A 22,860-nucleotide genomic window follows, 5' to 3' on the forward strand; every position below is an offset into this window, starting at 1 on the left:
TAATACTCAATTCACCCCCCCTCTTGAGTAATTGTGCATAGGTTCTACAAGTGGCATCAGAGCTTAACCCTTTGAAAGACTTAACCGTTTAAGGGAAAAGATCATGGCAAGCACAAGCTTTAACAACAACAACACTAGTGAAGGTAACTCAACCGCTAGACCCCCTCTTTTTAGCGGAACAAATTACTCTTATTGGAAAAATAAGATGAGAATTTGGATCCGTTCTCAAGATGTGAGAATTTGGAAAGTGATTGAGAATGGAAATCACATTCCAACAAAGACAACAAGCGCTAAAGATGGAGAAGTCTCCGTCTCAAAGCAAGTACCGAAAGGAGAAGATGAATATAGTGACGATGATTGGAAGAAAGTGGCAATGAATGATAAAGCCATCAACTTCATTCATTGTGCACTTAACGAGCATGATTATATGAAGATCTCTACATGTGAACCCGCTAAAGAGATTTGGGATAAACTCCAAATCACTTACGAAGGAACCGACCACGTTAAAGAATCAAAGGTATTTATGTTGGTTCATGAATGGGAAAATTTTAAAATGAAAGATGAAGAGAGCATTGAAGAAGCTCTTGAAAGACTCTCCAAGATCTTCAACAATCTAAGCATGCTTGGCACAAAATACAATGATAAACAAATTGTGACCAAGGTGCTTACAAGCCTTACACCAAAATGGAACTCCAAAGTGAACGCCATTGTGGAAGGAAGGCTCTATGATCAACTTACATTTGATCAACTACGAGGTAATCTTCTCACCTATGAAATGACTATGCTAAATAGACAAAAAGGTGAAGAAAGCAAGAAGAAAAGTCTCGCCCTTAAAACAACATCACTACAAGAAGAGAGTGATGATAATGAAGAAGAAGGAGATAAAGAATTTGCACTCTTATTAAAAAGATTCAATAAGTTTGCAATGAAGAAAAACTTCAAGAGCAAAACAAAGGTACCAAAATGCTATGAGTGTGGAGAAGTTGGACACATCAAACCCAATTGTCCAAAACTTCAAAAGGAGGACAAAAACAAGAAATTTAAGAAGAAGGAGAAAGCATACATATCATGGGAGAACGAGGATGAATCCGACTCCGATGACGACGAGGTTGCAAATCTTTGCTTAATGGCAAGCGAAGAAAAGGTTAGTGATGACAACTCCACTTCTTTTAATTTACAAGATGAATATGATGCCTTACTTGAGGTGTACACAAAACTTACCCAAGATTATTCTCTCCTAAAGAAAAAGAATATGGATCTTTTAAAACAAAATGAGATGTTGAAAAACGAGAATATCAATCTTGGAAAAGATAAGTGTAGCACAAGTAGTGATCCATACAAATCTTGTAAAATGCATAAAAATGAAATTACAAATCTTAAGAACACTTTAGCTAAGTTCAATGAATCTTCAAAGAACTTAGATAAAATGTTGAAAAACCAAAAGCATGTTCATAATAAGGAAGGTTTAGGTTTTGAAAAAGGAAAATTTAAAAATACTAAAACTCCTATTAGGCAACCGCAAGCCCAAAAGGCAAGCATGCCTAAAAGGAATGAAGCCTTTAAACATCCTCCTCAACATGCTTCATTTAGAAATTATAATCACAATGCATATAGATCAAAAGATGTTGCATTTAGGAAACAACCTAGGCAACCATTTAGAAACATGCATAGGATGCATAATCCAAATGTCATATGTCATTATTGTAATAAAGTAGGTCATATAGCACCCGTATGCTTTACTAGAATTAAACATATAAACTTTCGTAGTCAAGATACGAGATGGGCACCTTATGGGCATTATGCTCATACTAACCATCAAGGACCCAAATTCACTTGGGTACCTAAATCCCAATTTTAATTGTTTTGTAGGTACGTGTTGGAGCTAAGGATACAAATTGGTATGTTGATAGTGGATGCTCCAAACACATGACCGGCGATGAATCAAAGTTCACCGCAATAGAGCCTACAAACGGAGAAAACGTGATCTATGGAGACAACAACACCGACAAAGTAATCGGCATTGGAAAAGTTGGTAAAAATTCTTCTACCTCCATAGATAATGTTATACTTGTCAAAGGTCTCAAACATAATCTCATTAGTGTTAGCCAACTTTGTGACAAAGGAAACTTAGTCACCTTTGATTCAAAATGTTGTTTGATAAAAAGGCAAGACACTAATGAAATTGTGCTAATTGGGCACCGTGTTGACAATGTATACATGATTAATCTAAATGAAGTTTCCTCAAATGATGTGAAATGCCTTATTAGTAAAAATGATGAAACTTGGTTATGGCATCGTAGAGTAGCTCATGCTAACATGGACCATCTTAGCAAGTTGGTCTCTAAAGAGTTAGTAATTGGCTTACCAAAGCTACGTTTTGAAAAAGACGTCCTTTGCGACGCATGTCAAAAGGGAAAACAAGTAAAGGCCTCTTTTAAATCCAAAAACATTGTTTCAACAACAAGGCCATTACAACTTTTGCACATGGATTTATTTGGTCCTTCTAGGACTATGAGCTCTGGTGGCAATTACTATGCTTTAGTTATTGTTGATGATTACTCTCGATTTACATGGACCTTGTTCCTAGCAAACAAGAGTGATGCATTTCGAGCATTCAAAAGATTAGCCAAAGTTATTCAAAATGAAAAGAATTTGCATATATCATCTATTAGAAGCGATCATGGTGGAGAATTTGAAAACAATCTTTTTGAAACTTTTTGTGAAGAAAATGGCATTGAGCATAATTTTTCCTCTCCTAGAACACCACAACAAAATGGTGTGGTTGAAAGGAAAAATCGTCATTTAGAAGAAATGGCGAGAACTATGCTCAATGAGGCTAATATTCCTAAGTACTTTTGGGCGGATGCGGTTAGTACCGCGTGTTATGTTATGAATAGGATTATCATTCGACCTATTCTCAAGAAAACACCGTACGAATTGTACAAAGGAAGAAAGCCAAATATTTCCCACCTTCACGTCTTTGGTTGTAAATGCTTTATTCTAAATAATGAAAAAGATAACTTAGGCAAATTTGATGCTAAGGCTGATGAAGGAATCTTCTTAGGCTACTCTTTAACTAGCAAAGCTTTTAGAGTATATAATAAACGCATCATGACTATGGAAGAAAGTATTCATGTCGCTTTTGATGAAACTAACCGTTGTTGTGCTAGAAAAGATTTTGATGAAAATGTAGAAAACTTTGATTCACTAAATTTGAATGGTGAAGACAAAGAAAAAGATTTAAATGAAGCCTCTACAAGCTCAACAAAGGATAGTGTTCAAGTTGAAGAAATTGAACCATCACAAGCACAAATAAATGCACTTCCAAAGGATTGGCGTACTTCAAAGGATCATCCTCTAGACAACGTCATTGGTGATGTTTCGAAAGGGGTAACAACTCGATCCACTTTTAGAAATTTATTTACATATAGTGCTTTTGTTTCTCAAATTGAACCATCTACCATTGAGTCCGCAATTGATGATGAACATTGGGCTGTGGCAATGCAAGAGGAGCTTAACCAATTCAAACGAAATGACGTTTGGGAATTGGTGCCTAAACCAAGTAATCAAACAATTGTAGGAACAAAATGGGTTTTTAGAAATAAACTCGATGAAAATGGTACAATTGTTAGAAACAAAGCTAGATTAGTAGCTAAAGGTTATAATCAAGAGGAAGGCATTGATTATGACGAAACTTATGTTCCCGTAGCTAGATTAGAAGCAATTAGGATGTTACTTGCTTTTGCATCCTCTTATAACTTCAAACTTTATCAAATGGATGTTAAGAGTGCCTTTCTTAATGGTTTCATTCAAGAAGAAGTATATGTTGAACAACCTCCCAGTTTTGAGGATTATGAAAATCCTAATCATGTTTTTAAACTCAAGAAAGCTCTTTATGGTCTTAAACAAGCTCCAAGAGCTTGGTATGAACGTTTGAGCAAGTTTTTAATAGAAAAGGGTTTTAGAAGAGGGAAGGTTGATACAACTTTATTTATCTTGATTGAAAACAAAAATATCCTTTTGGTACAAGTTTACGTCGATGACATAATATTTGGTTCAACTAACGAATCACTTTGCAAGTTTTTCTCAAACCTCATGCAAAGTGAATTTGAAATGTCCATGATGGGCAAACTCAACTTCTTCCTTGGTCTTCAAATCAAACAAGGAAAAGAAGGAACTTTCGTTAGCCAAACCAAATATTGCAAGGAACTGCTCAAAAGATTTGGAATGGACAATGCTAAGGCAATGGACACACCAATGAGCACTACTTGCTACCTTGACAAAGATGAACAAGGTAAAAGCATAGATGTAAAGAAGTATAGAGGCATGATAGGATCATTACTTTATCTAACGGCAAGTAGGCCAGATATCATGTTTAGTGTATGCATGTGTGCGAGATACCAAGCTAATCCTAAGGAATCTCACTTAAGTGCGGTGAAAAGGATTATGAAGTATCTCATAGGAACATTAAATGTTGGATTGTGGTATCCGAAAGGATCCACTTGTGATTTGATTGGTTATTCCGATTCTGATTTTGCCGGTTGCAAATTGGATAGGAAAAGCACTAGCGGCACTTGTCACTTGCTAGGAAACTCTCTTGTTTCATGGCATAGTAAGAAACAAGTAAGTGTAGCCTTGTCTACCGCCGAAGCCGAGTATGTAGCTGCCGGTAGTTGTTGCGCCCAAATTTTATGGATGAAACAACAACTTGTGGACTATGGACTCATGCTTGATCACATTCCTATCAAATGTGATAATACTAGTGCAATAAATTTAACCAAAAATCCAGTTCAACATTCAAGAACCAAGCATATTGAGATTAGACATCACTTCATAAGAGACCATGTTGAAAAGGGTGATGTGGTTATTGAATTTGTCGAAACTAGTAAACAACTAGCGGACATCTTCACTAAACCTTTATGTAAAGAAAGTTTTTTTAACATCCGAAATGAACTTGGTATCTTGGATTCTAATCTAATATGATTTGTTTGAATTCATTGTATTTATATTGCTATTTTTGTATCTCTTACTAACTTAAGCATTGGAGATATCCAATTAGCCATTGTTTTGTAGGTTTATGAGTTGATGAATGAGTGATTAATCTTGAGGTAGATTGAAGAATTTGAAGATTATAAACAATGGAGGATCAACAAATTGAAGTTTATAATGGTTTAAGTGAGTATATACATGATGGAACTCAAAGGATTGAAGAAAGAACCACCAAAGGATGAAAATTTGGTGATTTTGGGCAAAATGATGCATGTTGCATCGATGCAACCAAGCTTTGCATCGATGCAAAGCACACAACGTGCTATGTGTATCGATGCAAAGCCTATTGCATCGATGCAAACACGACCAAATTGCACAAAAACACGTGAATTTGGCATTTTTGAGCAACAAAACCCCACTTTTTCATCATCTTCAACCTCACAACTCATATCCCCACATTCAAACCTCCATAACCTCCAAAACAAGCTCACATATAGCTTCATACAACTCACAAAACTTAGATACCCACTACAAACAAATTACATATTTGAAGTCCCCACATTCTCCTCTACAAAACCCATAAAACAAAATCATCCACAATGCCTAGAATCAAGAGAACCATCAAGAAGTCAAAAGGCTCTTCAAGTGTGGTTCCACCTCCAAATGATCATCCTTTGGCAAGGTACTTTGCTTCTAATGAAGATCTTCAATTCTATGAGGCAAGGCTCGCCGGAAGAAAGGAAATTCCTCCGAGGTATTTGGATCCGACCCTTCTTGTCATTCATAAGTTTGATACTCTTAAGGCTATTCTAGTTCATCAAGGCCTCATGGATTTTGTTCAAATTAAGAGTAAATATTATCCGGATTTAGTTGCCATAGCCTATAGTACACTCATGATTGAGATTGATGAGGAAGATGAATCAAATTTCACATTATTCTTCAAGATAGGAAGAAAGGATTATAGGCTAGATGGTGATGAGTTAGCCACCATTTGGGAGTTGCCAAATCAAGGTGACTTGTTTCAAGGTGGTAAAACCCCAATTGATGAATGGGGTTATTCAAAGGACAATGCCATGCATTTGTTCAACCTTGTACAAGGAGCTCACTCCAAAATTAGTTGCAATTCAATGAGTGCGGAACATAGAACTTTGTTATATCTAGTCACCTATGTATTGCAACCTAGAATATCCGGGCATGCGAATGTAAATGATGAAGATTTGATTGTCATGTGGGCTATGATGAATGGGATTAAGATTAATTGGCCATACTTTATAGTACAACATATGATTAGGCTCAAGATGAAGGATAGGAATGGTGGATTAGGATTCCTTTGCCTATGGTCTAAAGTCTTTGATTATGTTGGTATTGATGTATCAAATGAGATTGCCAAGGAAGTACCACATCAATCTTGTATCAACACTCATATTCTCAACAAAATGGGAAGAAGAAATGTTGATGAACAAGGTCCTCAAGAGCAAGCTCCTCCACAAGCACCTCAAGCTCAAGAACCACCCTCCTTGGTTGATGTAATGAGAGAATTACAATCCATCAACCAAAACATCCAAAGGATTGAAGTAGAGCATGGTAGGCAACTTGAAGCACTTAATCGTCGTATGTCTCGTGTAGATCATCGCACGGGTCACTTGGATCGTCGTATTGATGACTTATATGAGCATTTCGGCATCCACCTACCGTATGAAGAGGACAATGATGATGATGAAGACCAAGATTGATTGTCTCCTCTTCATCAAGTCACTTTTTATTGCTTTATGTTTATTTGATTATATGAATTGTTAAACTAACTCCTAGTAAGCTAAGGATTTCTATTATGGTTTAAATACTTTGATATTTCCTTCATAATTTTGTTTAATGATTAATGCTTGTATGCTTATTTGGTGAATAACTCAAAATAGGCTTGGTACCCCTATTTTAAGTTAATGTGCATGCCTTGATATATTTCACTTCTTTAGGGGGAATTATGCATGCTTGTTATATATAAAAAGAGGAAATCAAATTCTTTTTGAAAGGGGGAATATCTCATCCTTGAGATTAATAGAGAAATTGAACTTAAAAAATTCATTGTTTTATGCATGCTTCTATGACACATTTCAAATTCCTTTCTTTTTGATAATGTCAAAAGGGGGAAGAAAAGTTTGAGGATATTTGAAGTTTTGAACTTTTGAAAAAGAAGAAGTTTGAGGATTTGAAAAGAAGAAATAAGTTTGCGAAACAATGATTTCAAAAAGACTTCCGCTAAGCAAAAACTTTGATATCTAAATCGTTTTCTTTGATAAACGCCCTTTAAGGGAACAAATGCACATATTTAGGGGGAACTCCTACAAAATTTTTTTTGTGAAGTCTTCTCCAAAGCTTTCTATAAAACAAAGTGCATTATTGTTGCTTTCAAAATCATTTATAAATGCATATCCTCAAAATTGGTTTGTCATTATCAAAAAGGGGGAAATTGTAAATCATGTTGCTTGTATGCGAAGTTTGTATTCGTAGGTTTTGATGAATGACAAACCAACAAACGACATGAAAGACAAACAACAAACAACTTGAATGAACAAGCATGTTGAAAGATCAACCAACATTCAACATTGAGGAATGAAGAGTTGAAAGCAACACAACAACAACAAGAAACTCAAGTCCACAACATTTGAAGACAAGTATAGTGTCTTAGGACTTAGGTAACTTCTTGTTAAGAACCAATTGCTAAATCTCTCAACACACACTCACAAAATGTTTTGATGCACATCTTGCAATTCGATGCTAGCCAAATGGTTTAAAACTTGTTTTCAAAGGTACAAAAGCATAGGAATTGACTCCAACAAGTTTGAGATCAATCCTAAGTATTTTGAAGTGATCTTAAGCCATTCTTTAAGGTTTGCATCGATGCACACTCATCTTGCATCGATGCAAAGCATGCGACGACTTGTTGCATCGATGCAAAGATGTTTGCATCGATGCAACCTAGCTGAAAATTCAAATTTCAGCTTCAAAGACACATTTGCATCGATGCAAAGTGTTATGCATCGATGCAAATGATTCAAAAACATAAAAAATGGCTAGTTTTGACAAAAAGGCTCCATCCCATTAACTCCCCAACGTTTCTAAGGTTTGGGGAGTCTATAAATAGATGGATTGAAGCCTTATTTCACATACTTGAGTATTTGCAAACTATCTTGTTCATATTCTTTCATTCTACACATTTTTAAGGTGTTATAATACACAATTTGAGAGAGCAATATCAATTGGTTCAATAGTGCTAAACCTGTAATCATACACTCTTATAGAGAGTACTCATTTCGTCTCAACAATTCTTTGAGAATTGTTTTCTTGTACACTTTGTAAATTGGAGTGTGATCTCCAAGGTTGAGTCAAGAGTTATAAACACTATAGTTGGTGAGGATACCAAAGAGGTATACTAAGTACTCAAGGCAAATCTTAGAGAAGGTATCTCTAAGTGGAGTGGGTTAGTATACGAGTGGTGATCATATACCGTGAGGTGTTAGAAACTAAGGACTCGGATTGTAAAAGGTTTTGCGCGAGCACCTTGAAGCTTGGCAATAGTGGAACTTCTCAATAGCGATTGAGAAAGAAAGTGGACGTAGGACAAGGGTGCCGAACCACTCTAAATAGCGTTTGCATCTCTCCAAACTCATCTCTTCAATATTATTGTCTTTTACCTTTGAGCAAATAAATTGTGATCAAAAAGTAGCTTCGTAAGTACTTAAGGAATAGCTTAAGTCCGATTGGTGAAAAGCTTGATCAATTTATTTGAGTTGGTGTCTATTGGAAAGTAAAAGCTCCTTATAAATGCTTAGCAATTGAGTTAAGCTCTTGGAAAAATACTAGTACAATAACACTTTTGTATATTGTCTTTAACTTTCACAAAAAGATTCATTGTTGTTGCAATACTCAATTCACCCCCCCCCCTCTTGAGTAATTGTGCATAGGTTCTACAGTCATATCGGATAATGGGACACAATTCACCGACAAAAAGTTCAAAGAGTTCCTCTCGGGACTAGGAATCAAGCAAAGGTTCTCCTCCGTAGAGCACCCTCAAAGCAACGGACAAGTGGAAGCAACTAACAAAATCATCTTGAAAGGGCTAAAGAAACGGCTTAAAGGGAAGAAGGACTCATGGGCAGACGAGCTAGCCTCAGTCCTATGGTCTTACAGAACCTCCCCCCAATCGTCCACTAGCAAAACCACCTTCCGACTCACATATGGGGTCGATGCGGTCATCCCAGTCGAAATAGGGGAGTCGAGCCTGAGGTTACTTCTCGGAGGAGGAAGCAAAGCAGTTGAGAAAGACCTAGTTGACGAAATAAGACAGATGGCACATTTGACAGAGACAGCAATCAAACAAAGAATAGCTCTAAGTTACAACAGTAAAGTGCTAAAGCTAAAGAGAAGCCTTGGGGAAGGCGACCTGGTCTTACGACGTAACGACATAGGACCACCAACCCCAGGAGAAGGCAAGTTGGCTGCAAATTGGGAAGGACCCTACAGGGTAAGAGAAGTCCTCGGCAAAGGCGCATACAAATTGGAAAAATTGGATGGGAATGAGGTGCCGAGGACATGGAACATGGCAAACCTAAGAAGGTTCTACTCGTAGAGGGAAGTGACACGACGGCCTGGCAACACGGCCACATCCGTTTTAGTCTCTTTAATTTTACTCCTTTGTCTATATATATATATTGCATTACTCCTTTTGTTTTGAAGTTCCACATATGCATATATATAACAAACTTTGTTCTTTGCAAGATTTACGACAAAATGACGTAATAGCACTAGTGACGAACGGTCGACCTAACAGAAACTCGGGATTGATCACCTCGAGAACCAAAGGGACCTAAGAAAACAAGCAAGAGGGTGGTAAATACCATAAAAATGGTAAACCAAAAAGGTCACGGCAGCCCAGATAATCAAAAGCAATAAAATAAAAGAAAAGCCGCGATGGCCCGAGCAGGCAAACAACCAAAAAAGCCACGACGGCCTGGATAATCAAAAGCAATAAAATATAGCAAAGCCACGAACGGCCCGAACAGGCGAGTAACTGCTAACGAAAGCAACATTGAAATAAAGATTAAAATATCCAGTACAAACGAAGGCGCCTAAACAGGCCCATAAAATAAAAACCAAAGTCACAAAACAGAGGGTAGGAAGAACAAAAGATAAAGCAAGACCGCCACATCAGGACTTCAGAATATCAACAATCTTCCCATTCTCGACAGTCTTAAGAGCTCCAACTTGGGAGAGGTCGAGATCTGGAGCCAACACTGCCACCTGAAGCTTGATCCCTTCTTCGGTCAGCTTCACGGCCTCTCGAGCCCCATGTGCAAGTTCCCTATTCTTCTTCTTTAAAGCAACCATCTCCTTGCAAGCAGCCTCCGCTGAGCTTTCCGCCAACTTCAGCTTTTCCTCCTTCTCCTCAAACTTCTTAGCTGCGGTAGTTTCACCACGAGAAGTGTTTAACTCCTTCATCAAAGCGACATCCCATTCCACCAACCTATTGGCCTCTTCAGCATACTCCTTGGCTTTCTCCTCCCACTCAGATAACTTTGTCTTCAATGACTCCTCCTGAGACCTTGAATCCGTCAGGTCTTTCTGGGAGTCCCGAAGCTTCACTTCCATATTGTGGTAATTTCCCAAGACAGGCTCCACCTTCTTGGCGATGGTTACTGCTCGAAGAAGGCTACGATAGATCCACCTCACTTGCCCGGAGAGATCGGCATCACGGAAAAACTCGTCGATGCCAGGAAGCAACTGGGACTCAATGAAGCCCCCAGCATCGAAGTTTTTTTTCATAACCGAGAGCGTCTTCCCGGAGTCACGTTTTCTTTTCTTAGGGTTGCTGACGACCTTTGAATCATCATTAAACCCTGGAACCTCCTCCTTAGAAAAAACCTCCGCCTCCACACTCGAATTCCCCGAAGGATTCCCAACAGGCGCCTCGACTTTGCTCAGCTGATCTTGGTCAACCCTGCCGGCCTAACCACTGCCCTCCCCAATAGCCTCCCAGCCCTGACTTGCCGAAGTGGTCACCAAAGAATCCTCACCACCCTCAGCATCCCCTTGGATGAGGCTCATGAGATTGGCCAATGTCTTCTTCCCACCAGCCATGGAAACTACAAAGCAAAAAGACAGCTATAAGTAAAGAAGAAAAGAGGAAAAGTGCTAAGGATGCAAATGTAAAAAACTCACCAACATACGACCGATCGGCCTCCCGGTCCCCCATAACCATGCGAGGATTAAGGTTTCTCTCACCAAAAATTGCCATCAAGATGTTAGCAATATTACAATCTTCCGGACTTAACCAATCATGAGAGATCTTTATCAGATAATCGGATCCTGCCCCGAAACTCCAGTAAGTCAGGATCCGCCTTTCCCCCTCGGTAGTAAGTCAGAAGGGTTGATGACCTTCAATAGGACTAACCTTGAAGAAAGTAGACTTGAAGCCATGATAGGAATCCTCAAAAAGGTCAAAAATCCTACGACCTTGTTGGGCCCTAAAAGACATATATCCCTTTTTTGCCTTCCCCTGGCAAAAAGGGTTTGTGAAAAGGAAGAGGTAGAGGAAAACACTCACAGAAGTCGGGAGCTCCAGATATTCGAACATCATCTCAAAGCATCGGATGGAAGCCCAGCTGTTTGGATGTAATTGTGATGGAGCAACATCACAACGGTTCAACAAACCCATGACGAAGGGGGAGAAGGGCAAACGAACCCTAGAGTCGTGAACATAGGTTCATAAACCCACATCCAATCGGCAACACGGGGAGCCGCCAAATTCTTCTGGCAAATACGCTCCCAAGCGGCAGGAACATAACCCTGATAAAATGCCTCCTCGGGACCACCCCCACACAAGAGCCCCGCCTGGCGCAAATTTTGAAGACCCTCCTTCGTGACCTGAGAAAGGGGGTCCCTCACGTCGGAAGACACCCAGGCGTAATGGTCAACAAAATCGGCTAGCGGTCACTGAGCCTGATTCAGGAGAACGGGGCGCTCGGCCATACCTACAGCGGGGGCACCACTCAGTCAAAACAGGAGGTCGGGAACCCACAAAGAAGCAAAAGCAAACTAAAAACCCTAAAGTCATCTCCTACGATTAGCCCAACACTAACCCAGATCCTAAAAGCAAATCCCCAGAAAAATCCAGTGGCGCCCCCTCTAAAAGGAAAAAGAAAGCAAGAACAGACAAAACCCAGGCATGCATACAAAAAATGCACGAAGCAGAATATGCAGAAATCAACAAAGCAACCAAAAAGGAGAAAAACTATAAAAACGACGTACCAAAAATATAGAATCCATAAAATGATGAGCAACAAAGAAAGATCCGAGCGAGAGAAGAGGCACCATAAGCAGAAAGCAAATACAGCAGAAGAAGGAAGTAGGAAACAACAGCGGCGCAAGAGAGTAGAAGAAATAAAATGGAACTGTGGGGGGTTACAAAGTAAAAATAGGGAGAAAAGTGTAACCGCCGAGGAAGAGCCCCAAAAGACAAGGGAAAATTTGTCATTTCCCTCAAAATTTCAAATCAATGAAATGATGGGCATTTAATGCCCAAGCGCAGAAGCCAAGAAGGCAGCATCGAGAAATGGGATGACTACACGTGAGAAACACGAAACGCCACCAGCGAGTTCACGAAAAGAGGAACACGCACCGTCTCGGCGAGTAGGACAAACGCGCCCAGCCCGGAGCACCAAAACCCAAAGTCGACGTGTTGGGGGCACTGTTACAGACCGCCGAGTCTAGCCCACTAGCTGACGGGTCGGGGCACCACTCCTGACCCAGGCCCAAGGCACCCCACGAAGGAGAACCTGGCGGGTCGGGTCCTAGAACGCCCGACCCAGGGCCTACCCAACCTGCCATCCATGCGGCCCAAGACACCGGTCGGGTCGGCACCTTTGGATCATGACCCAAAGCCCCGACTGGGGGCCGGAACGACCTGTCCTTCCTACGTGGATTACGACAGCTCATAGAAGCTTCTTGGGCAGTGGGCTAGGTCATTCTCAGGGCCCGCCCCACGCAGTATAAAAGGGGAGAGGTCAGCTCTCCCCTCGAGGTACGTAACATTCTTGCCTAATTCGACTATCACATCGTACAGACACTGACTTGATCGTCGGAGTGTCCTTGCAGGTGGCCACCCCCCTTGCTTCACACCACCTCCGGCGTCATCAGCACGTATCTGCCCTCACTCCACGTCAACCAGGGTCTCGCCCGTTTCCCTGATCACAATCACCCGACCCATTGAGAACCCGAGGTCCTCAGGTAACGAACATATTTCGATCTTCATCCACTATCCATTGTTCCCTTGATTTTTGGAGCCGAAAATTTTCACCTTTGTCTAGGATCTTATTTAACTCCTTTTTAAGGGTAGCTTCCAGTTCATCCAAAAAATGGTTGCGGTCGCAGCTGTCGCTTCTTTGAATACTTGCTAAGCTATTTGAATTGGTTCTTTTGATTTCAAGAAAATGTTATCAAAAGTCTTTGAATTTCACTTTTTTAGCTCTTCTCTTATATTGGATAAAGTCGAGTTGAGGTTGTTGTTGTTATTCCAAGGATTGTACAAAAAGATTCATACTACGGATCGGATGAAAAACATGATCTCAAATCTGAAGGGTCTATTATCTCTTAGGTTGTTGGTGTTGTTATCCTTGATAAGGAGTGGATGATGGCCAGAGTTGGTACTATGAAGAATTCTCACACCGCTTCTTGGTACTTGAGCCACTATTTGGGATTACAGAGAGCTCTATCCAGCCTTTTGAAGACTCTCTCATAACCATTCTATAGAGATCCCTTCCAAGTATATCTACTCCCCACAAAGCCAAGTCAATGAACCTGCATTTGTTGATCCAATTGGCGAAATGGTTGTTGTTTCTAGCCTCCACCAGGCTACTTCCCTTTTTCTTATTTTGCTCTTTGATCTCATACCAATCTCCCACCAAGATCCAAGAATTTGTAGCACTTCTAGCGATGTTTTGAAATCTCAGCCAAAGAAGATTTCTGATATGAGGCTGTGGAATAGCGTACACAACAGTTAAGAATTTATTTTTCTTGCCAGGCACCTCAATCCTAACATGAATGAATTGTTGATTAGTTTCCAAATGGGTGATGGTGAAGGCATTACCATTTCAACAGATCCAAATTTCTCCAATGAACCTTCCCGCTTCTTCAATGATGTAGTTTTCAAAATCCAAGTTCCTAATGGCATTCTTAGCTTTTTCACCACTGATCTTTGTTTCCATGGAAATAACCAAGTCAGGATTGTACTGTTTGCGAAGCTCTTTACAGGTTTGGCTAAAAGGCTTACTAGCCGCCCCTCTCACATTCCATGAGAGAGTAATTATTGGAACAGACTGGGTGCTTAGTTGATCTACATATCAGTAGATTTTTCATCTCCTAAAGCATTACAATGAGGTGTTTCAAAATTGACGTCCCTGATTAGATTTTCCATTTCAGTTTCCATGAACTCTTTTATAGTCCTCCCTTTTTTTCCTGGATCTGGGGGTTCCTCTTCTTCATTTTGGCGTTATTAGTATTGCTCAACTTCATATTCCTTTACAATAGGTTCCAGTATAATGACATTACCCTCCCTCATGTGAGTTTTGTTGTTAAATCTAGTTACTCTGTTTTTGGAATTTTCTTCAATTCTTTCTCTGTGTATGTTGATGTTGTTATCTTCTATTTTTTTTTTTTTGCTGTTGTCATTCTCCTTGTGTGTGTTGATCTGTATTTTTTCTTTTGTTGTATTTCTGTTTGATGTTTCTTTGTTGTGTGACTCTGTGTTGTTATTTACTCTTCGATAGTTTATGTTGTTATTGACTTTGGTTTGTGCATTGGTGGTCTTGTTGTTACTAGTCTCCATGATTTCTAATTTCCCTTGTTCTTTCTTCTTGTTTTCCTACCTCTATGTCTAGGACACTAAATCTTGATTTTGAGATGGTGTTTTCTTCTTTATCTTTTCCTCCATGGCTTGGGCCAGCTCCATCTTTCTCAGTTTCTCTCATATTTTTTTTTTACTTTTGTACCACCATCCATGGACCAAAATTGTTGCTATCTATTTCCATCACAGCTTTTCTTTATCCTTAGCTCTTTGGATAGTTTCCTTTACTGATTTTGTGTGCTTTTCTACCAATCCAGTTTCCTCTGCTTCTTTGTTGGTCTCCTTAGTTGTTTCATTCCTTTTCCTCCAAATGGCACAATATTTTCTTCATGGTCAGCTTTACCATATGTGAAGCATATTTGATGAATGCCCTCATACTCAACTTGATACACTTCCATTCACCATACATCTACCTAGCAGAGGCTTTGTTAAATCAACTTTCACACATAGTCTAGCAAACTTGCCTCTACATAAGTGTGATGTATTATAGTCTACCTTGCAAATTCTTCCTATCAGGCCTCCAATATTCCTTAGTATTTTTTCATTGTGGAGTTCTATAGGTAGTCCCGTCAATCTTATCCAAGCTGTGATCTTGTCAATGGTTGTTAGAAGTGGGTTGAAGTTGGGCTCCCAAAGCCTTACCACCAAGTAGTGATCATAAATCTTCCATGGTCCTTCTAGGAGAGCAAAGTCCAGATCTTCTTGAGAATAGAACTTGACTAAATAAAATTCATTTCCAAGGTCTATAACATCAAGCTCAACTAATCTACCCCACAGATTTTCAATCCTCTTCATCACTTCATAACCGATTTCCCTTCTCATGAGTTTAACTATGAGGAATCTCCACCATGGTTTTCATAGCCCCCTGTTGGCCTCCCCTTTTGTAATTATGTTAAAAAGCCCCTGACCCATGTCTTTTACATTAATTTTCGCTTTACTTTGTTCTTTCTCTATTCCTCTAGCTCATTTCTGAGTGTTTCCTGTTTCAAGTACAGCTTCCTCATCTATCTACTCCTCTTCGGACTCTAAGCTTTCATCTTCCAGTCCTGGTGCTTCCCCTATAACCATGTTGGCATAAGTCTGATTGCGATTTTCTCCTTCGTGATCGCCTATGACCACGTCACCATAGGTTCAGTTGCAGCCTTCTCCTTCATTTCCTTCACTCGTCATATCAGTGTTCATCTCGCCGCCACCTTCTTCTTCCTTTCCCTGCATCCAATCTTCTACTCCCAATACTAAAATAGTGGTACCAGAGAAACCTTTTTTTTTTTGCACATTCTTTAAACTTCGTTGGAGTAAATCTCTTTCTTGGTTTGTTGTGTCTTGCTCGACCAAAGTCCCATCTCTAGTCATCTTGCCGATTGGAACGTTGAAAAATGACGTTGGTGACAACATAGTACAGAAAGAAAAAAGATAGCTAGTTTAGACTTTTCTTAAAAACTTTTTTTATTAATAATACTTCTATCTGCTAATTTTGAAAAAAAAAAGGGGGGGGGGGGGGGGGGGGGAGGAGAAGGAGGAGTTGGGTCCGGAAATCATATTTTTTATTATTATAATTAATCATAATTACAAATAAAATAACAAATCAATTGTCACCTTAGTGAAAGTTGAATAATTAATTTTAAAAAATATTTTAATAATAAATTTCCAAAAAAATAACACATTAATAAAAGAGTCTCGTATTTATTATTCATATTTCATTACATGAGAATTAAATATAGCCAAAGAGAGTAGAAACTAAAATTATGGTATTTCATTCATATAAATAGAATTTACCAAAGAATATTCTTTTAACTTTGAACCTAATATGATAATATGATATTCATATCTTAAAATACTTCGAAGCCAACCAAAATATTTAACGGTCTACACGTCTCAAACGTAAATCCCATAGACCCATACCCATCAATCTAGATAAGACATTCTATGGCCTCAGCAACACATGCATGTTGCACAGATAGATAACCAAGATCTTTATTTTTGCGTCAAAAGATTAGAAAGATTTGAAATTTGAAAGTCACCGAATCTTACAGCAATACAAAAACTCGGGACAAAACCCACAGGCCCAAAGTTAAATCAAAATGGGAAATAGGATCCACACACTACAATGACAGGATCACATGAGTCGACGAGTGAGTGGGACACAAATTCAAGGGGAAAGGAAAATCTAAGATTAGACTGATAATTTGACACAACAAATACAAGAATTTATACACAATCATAATATCACACGTTTTATACAAGCAGGCCTGGTCCTAGTTACCCCCCAATAATCAATAATTATTACCAAACTACATGATTGTCATCCTACTTGATGGCTAATACACAAAACACACAAGCCTAGAACTAGAGCTATCATCTGTCAGGGACATTTTTTTAATGGCATAGTACAAGTCTACAAGAGAAAGCCACTCTACTCCATGAATTTGGTTAACTCGGTGCTTAATCTGTTATTCTGCAACAGCCTCTCACCTTTGTCATTCTCGATCCATCGACTGAACATGTGAGAAATGGCGGCCACCTTCGTCTGCATACAAGTTAAGAACATCCACAGAGGATATGCAGAACTGAGTTTAGTACTACTACTCTCAGTAAAAATGACGATTGACTTGAAAACAGAATAGTAAATTTAGATGATTTTTACAGGAGGAATATAACTAAACTGTGTTTTAAATAGCTTGGATCACGTTAATGCAGCTTGCTTGGTACAGGCAAAAAGAAAAGTGGAAAAATTGAAATAGGAGTACAACAATTTGGGCATTCTATCAAATAGCATGAGTTGAACAGCTACGGGTGTTATTCCATTTTCTGTCATTAACTTTAATTAGCAAATTCCCAGCTCTTCAGTCGGCTTCCTTTACATGATCTTGTAATTAAAAAATAAAACAGAGGGGAAACATTCTTTCAAAATAATGCTTCCTTTAAACGTTCTTTTAAACATTCTTCATTCCCCTCCAATGCTTCCCTTAAAGAAAGATCCTAAAAACCGGAATTATTTTGAAAATAAGGTGACACTTGTGTAATTAAAGATGATAGTTGAAAATAAAAGCAAAAACAGAGGAATATCCAAACAAAATGAAACCGAAAACAAGTTTTAATATTCCAAAACGGTTAAATTTCACCATTTTATGTCAACATGCAAACAAATTCAAGTTACAAGCACAGAAATGTGAACTAATAAAAAATTTATTATGATTTAGCACATAATAGACCCATTTAACACCCAAAGTATGGTTATCCTATTCTGCTTTCCAAAAGATATATCACTTCTGAATGGATAAATCACATTAGATAGTAATGAAATAAGGCAAACAAAATGAAAAGTACCACTTTCACCATCAGAAAGATCTGTCAGTCTGGCAATTGCATCAATTAGAGCTTGTTCATGTTCCTGCATTAAATTAATTACTGATTATTCATTGACACACCATTCACCAGGGGGAGTGGTTTTTTGGGGGTTTTTTTAGAGAGAGATAGAGAGAGAGAGAGAGAGAATGGCAGATAACTATATAACAGATTAAAGTCCCTTACCTTCAACACTTTCTTGGCTTTCTCAATTTCAAGTGCATCCGGATGATTTGCACTGAATACCCTCTCCACCTGTCAAGTTGGGAAGACATTTGTTTGCCAAAAAAAAAAATGATCAACCAATATTAACCAAACAAATTGATTCAAAGGTTTTCAGCTACCTCCTTAACTAGTGTGTCTGTATGAAGTATTTGTATATCCTCTGGGGTCTTTTTTCCAATACCATTTTGTGTTGACAGGAAATCTTTCCTAGATTGCCCCTTTGGGGCTCCTCTACCTCTTCCTGCAGCTACTCCTGGAACACTATCACGTCCTACAGACCTATGTATCCCTTGACCGGATCCGCCAAAACCCCCACGATTTATTCCAGGATCCTCACCTACCCATTGTATATCTTCAGGAGAGATCTGCAGTTACAATAATACCATGCATGAATTAGCAAAAAACAACGATTAATACCATTTATCTGAGACTACTTTTCTTGTCATACAATCAGTAACCACAGTCATCAAGGTGAAATTGTTGACATTATACTTGTTACCAGATGAAAGTGAAACTAGTAATGTTACATCATGCCAGTTTGAAAGTTTCCTTTTGTGCTTAATTGAAAAATTGTATTTTAAGTTAACGGCTGGTGTATATGTAATAAAGCATGAAAAATGAAAATAAGGGTGAAAATACTAGTCAAAATGGCATTACCTGTATTTAGAGGAAAATATTTCATGATTTAACTCATTAAGTAACAATAGTTTCCATCAGTATGTCATATCTATTACTGCAACTATGCAATTAGTATTAAAATGATATATTCGTGCCACATTGCATAAACTTTAACTACGTATAGAACCATGTCACACCATACCTCTGAGAGATGTACCCATTCCCATGTTTCATTTGTACTCCCCATGTCATAAACCAGATTATGTCGTCCCTAAACAAGTTAATTGAAGTAAAGTGTCTCAGCTAGGCACTAGCAGACAAAGAAATATGAAAGTGATTAAGAGTTGTCGGTACATCAGTTGGATTGTAGTCAGCAATAACAGCTTCATAGAAGTTATTGTCATCTGGCCATCTTGTCCGCACTCTCCTACCAATTAATGAATTAAATGATGCTCCCTCAGCATGCTCACCCATGACAGCACCAGAAGTAACTCTATTAGGCAATGGATTCCTTCCGCCTGGTCCTGTTGGTGGCTGCAGCTTTAATGAAGATCCACCAGGTACCATCTGGCCCTGAAAACAAAAGTCGAAATAACCTAATGATGTCGATCACATACTATTACACTCTTTTAATGTTCTAGTGATCTAATCTATTCTTTAAGTTTTACCCTAATAACAAAGAATTTATTCAGTAGCTGGCAAGGAGCCAAACCCACTGTCAGTGAAGTTAAACAAGACGGATGAGCACTAAAGATATGGTTTACTTACAGGTTTTTGCTTCTTGCCCTTAGCTCCAGGAACAGATCCACGTTTTCCCACAGATGAAGAGGGCTGGTGAGGTGTCGCCACTGGTTGGGGGTGAAATGGAGGAGAAGGTCCACCAAAAGATTGTGACGGAACAGATGCTGTTATCTTCTGCTTCTTGTTACGAGAGGCAGAGACTGTAGGGCTTGGAATTGAATCATGAATCGCTTGCCCAGTATTCAGCAGGCCAGGTTGGTGGCCTCCTCCCTGTCTCCACTCCCTAGCATTAACATACAGTATAGTGTTCAATGCAATTGAAAGGGAATGACAATGTTGATTAATCAAGCATTGACCAAAAGTATATGAAACCTTATCCTTCGTATGACATCATCTGCATTAACGCGGCCTAGAAGTTCCCTATGTTCCTCATTTGATAACCTCAGTTCTTTTCTTAGTTCTGTTATCAAACTTTCCTTCTCCTGAAGAAAATACATGTCATGTAGCAGTCATTTAAACCTGATCAAACAAATTAAAAAATATTAGATAGATGAAATCAAAATAAAAAATGTACCCAAGTAATGGCATCAGCTTGAGCTTTAAAGGCTCGTAGAACTGAACTGTATGCTTCCTGCTCAAGTTGATGAATTTGAGCTTCCATATCAACATCCGGGTACATCCTGGGGAATGGAATTGAACCTACAGCAGATCTTCCATTTCCAGCAAGACGTCCCCCTCTGGGAATCCTATTCTGATGTGCTGGTGGAAGATCATCATCAGTTCCTGCGCAAGTTAATGGATACAAATATAAGTATACAACAGGCAACTGGACCATAAATTCTTGCAATATATAACAACCAGATCTTTTCAGCCTCAGTAAAAATCTCTCTCATGACACAAGCATAAGCGAAAAATACTTTGTAAGAATGGAACAGTCCTGTCCATCAGGACTCGAGTTAAATAAGTTCTAAGATGCTAAACATGTTGAAAAAGACAGCAATTAAAAATAGAACTAGCTGTTGGTTTTGGAAAACAGAACAGTTCTGACTTTTCAAATAGCACATTCCTAAAACCCTAAACAATATTATCTATTATCATGTAAACTACTAATATTACTTCCCAAAACATAAAAGGGAAAAAAAATGAATGCTTTCTTCATTTTAAGAATATTTCCCGCTCTTCTTGCATCAAATTAACCGGCTAATGGTACCTTTTGCCCCTTCGACGCGTCTTTGACTACCTCACCATCCACAACACCATAAAAAAAAATGAAAAATAAAAAAGATAAGCTCATTTTACAAGAACACTCATGCTTGCAGTTTCAGCACCAAATAACACTGTCAACAGAAACTTGAGTTTGTTGACAAAAATAAGTACAAATATCTCAATTTACACACAAAAAAGAAAGAAAGTAAGAGAAAAGAAAAGAAAGAATCATTTGCATCAACAGAGCACACTATGAAGTTTCTAACTGGATTAAACAAAACGAAACTTAACCCTAGATTTCAACAGCATAGCATAAAACCATAAGAATTCGGGACCAAGGAGAAAACCTCCTCATCCTCAAATCACCACAAATACACAAGCTTGGTCAGGTAAGAGAAGAGTAGCAACGAAATCCAAAAAAATGCCCTAACTCTAGAAACCCTAAAAGTAAGTTTTGATTTTTCACATAGATAGACGAAAAAGAAAAAAAAAGAAAGCAACTAAGAAAGAGAAGCTCACCACTACTGTCGTAGGGTTCGTAGTCCATAGCCAGTTTGCACCGGAAATTGAAGTGCCCAGATCCAGAACCAAGTTGAACGCGCAGAAAAACCCTTTCTTTTGTCTTTCTGCACCGTAGTTTGTGTGTGTGTGTTTGTGAGAGAGAGAGAAACACAGAGGGCGAATCAGGCGAGGGGAGTCGCGGGGGAGAGGAGTGTATGGACGCAGGCGGTGGTTGGTGGTGGAATCGAAGAAAGTTTTGCTATGGAAATCTTTTTCCTGTCGGGTCGGACTCGGACAGTGTTATGGGTGCGAGTCGGCTTTTCTTTTCCAAGTAGAGACACTAATGCTGAGTGAACTACCAACCTGTCACTGTCCTTTCTCGCGAAGGATAATGCGATTTTTGACTACTTTGATCTTTGTTTTTGGGCAAAGTATTTGATGGAGTTGTCCATGCCAGCTCCATTTGATGAAACTGTTAAAAATATTTATAGAATTAACCCAATTCATTTTGATGTATTTATTTATTGAACCACAACATTTTTAAAAATTAGCTTTTAACCTCATATAATTTTTTTTTTATCGAAGATAGGGAGATTCAAATCCGAGACCTCTTAAATGAGTATGAGAAGACTAATTAGCTTTTAACCTCATATAATTAAAAGTAGAAAAACAAAAATATCATTTATTTTTATGATTTTATCTCTGAAAAATGGTTAACGGCGATATTAATACCAGAAACTTTTTTATTTATAAATTAAGTTTAGTAAAATTATTAAGTGAATTATTGACTTAAAAAACTCATAATAAAAAAATAATTAACATCTTTATGATTTCTGCTACGATATGGATGTCCATATCCGTCTACTGAACATGATTTATTCTTCCTTTGAAGTTCTATTGGGAAGCACAACTATTAAAAGATATGCAGTGCATGCTTTTCCAATATTTGTAAAGTGAAACTTTTCACTAGTATAAATAGGGGAATAAGGCTGAGGGTTTTACACACAAGCAAGTAATAAGAAATCAATTCTCTCTTTATGTTGCAATCAAATACTCTTCTCTTTATATTACTACTACAATTCTCTCTCTTCTTTTATTTTATAAGTATTTTAAATACTATTTTCTATTACTCTTTACATATAATATTAATAACAATATTAATCATCTTTATTATATTGAGATAGTAATTGTAGTACTTAGGGGTGGAAACAGGTCAGGCCAGGCCAGGTTTTACTCTTAACAGGCCTGGCCTGTCATACAGTTGATTGACCTGAGCTTGGCCTGCAGCCTGTTATAGGCTCTTTATAAAGTACTAGGCCTGGCCTGTTATTCAACCTGGC

At 38.5% G+C, this 22,860-nt stretch overlaps 1 protein-coding gene across 2 annotated transcripts; it reads right to left on the reverse strand.

Annotated features, from left to right (window-relative positions):
- Positions 1–16,824: 16,824 nt before the first annotated feature.
- LOC130941413 (protein EMSY-LIKE 3-like) lies at positions 16,825–21,879 on the reverse strand. Of its 2 annotated transcripts, XM_057869902.1 has the most exons (10): positions 21,539–21,879; positions 20,388–20,596; positions 20,186–20,295; positions 19,841–20,096; positions 19,427–19,645; positions 19,275–19,343; positions 18,574–18,819; positions 18,416–18,484; positions 18,212–18,275; positions 16,850–17,411 (listed from the first exon to the last, which is right to left on the reverse strand). In XM_057869902.1, exons 1-10 carry the CDS (start codon positions 21,564–21,566, stop codon positions 17,362–17,364), a joined length of 1,320 nt encoding a protein of 439 aa, XP_057725885.1. In that variant the 5' UTR covers positions 21,567–21,879; the 3' UTR covers positions 16,850–17,361. The 2 variants fall into 2 exon arrangements, with proteins under 2 accessions (XP_057725886.1, XP_057725885.1); XM_057869903.1 differs by lacking the exon at positions 21,539–21,879 and having other exon boundaries at positions 16,825–17,411; positions 20,186–20,332; positions 20,435–20,596.
- Positions 21,880–22,860: the final 981 nt, after the last annotated feature.

Source organism: Arachis stenosperma, chromosome 7 (assembly GCF_014773155.1).
Source record: "Arachis stenosperma cultivar V10309 chromosome 7, arast.V10309.gnm1.PFL2, whole genome shotgun sequence".
Taxonomy (NCBI): Eukaryota; Viridiplantae; Streptophyta; class Magnoliopsida; order Fabales; family Fabaceae; genus Arachis; species Arachis stenosperma.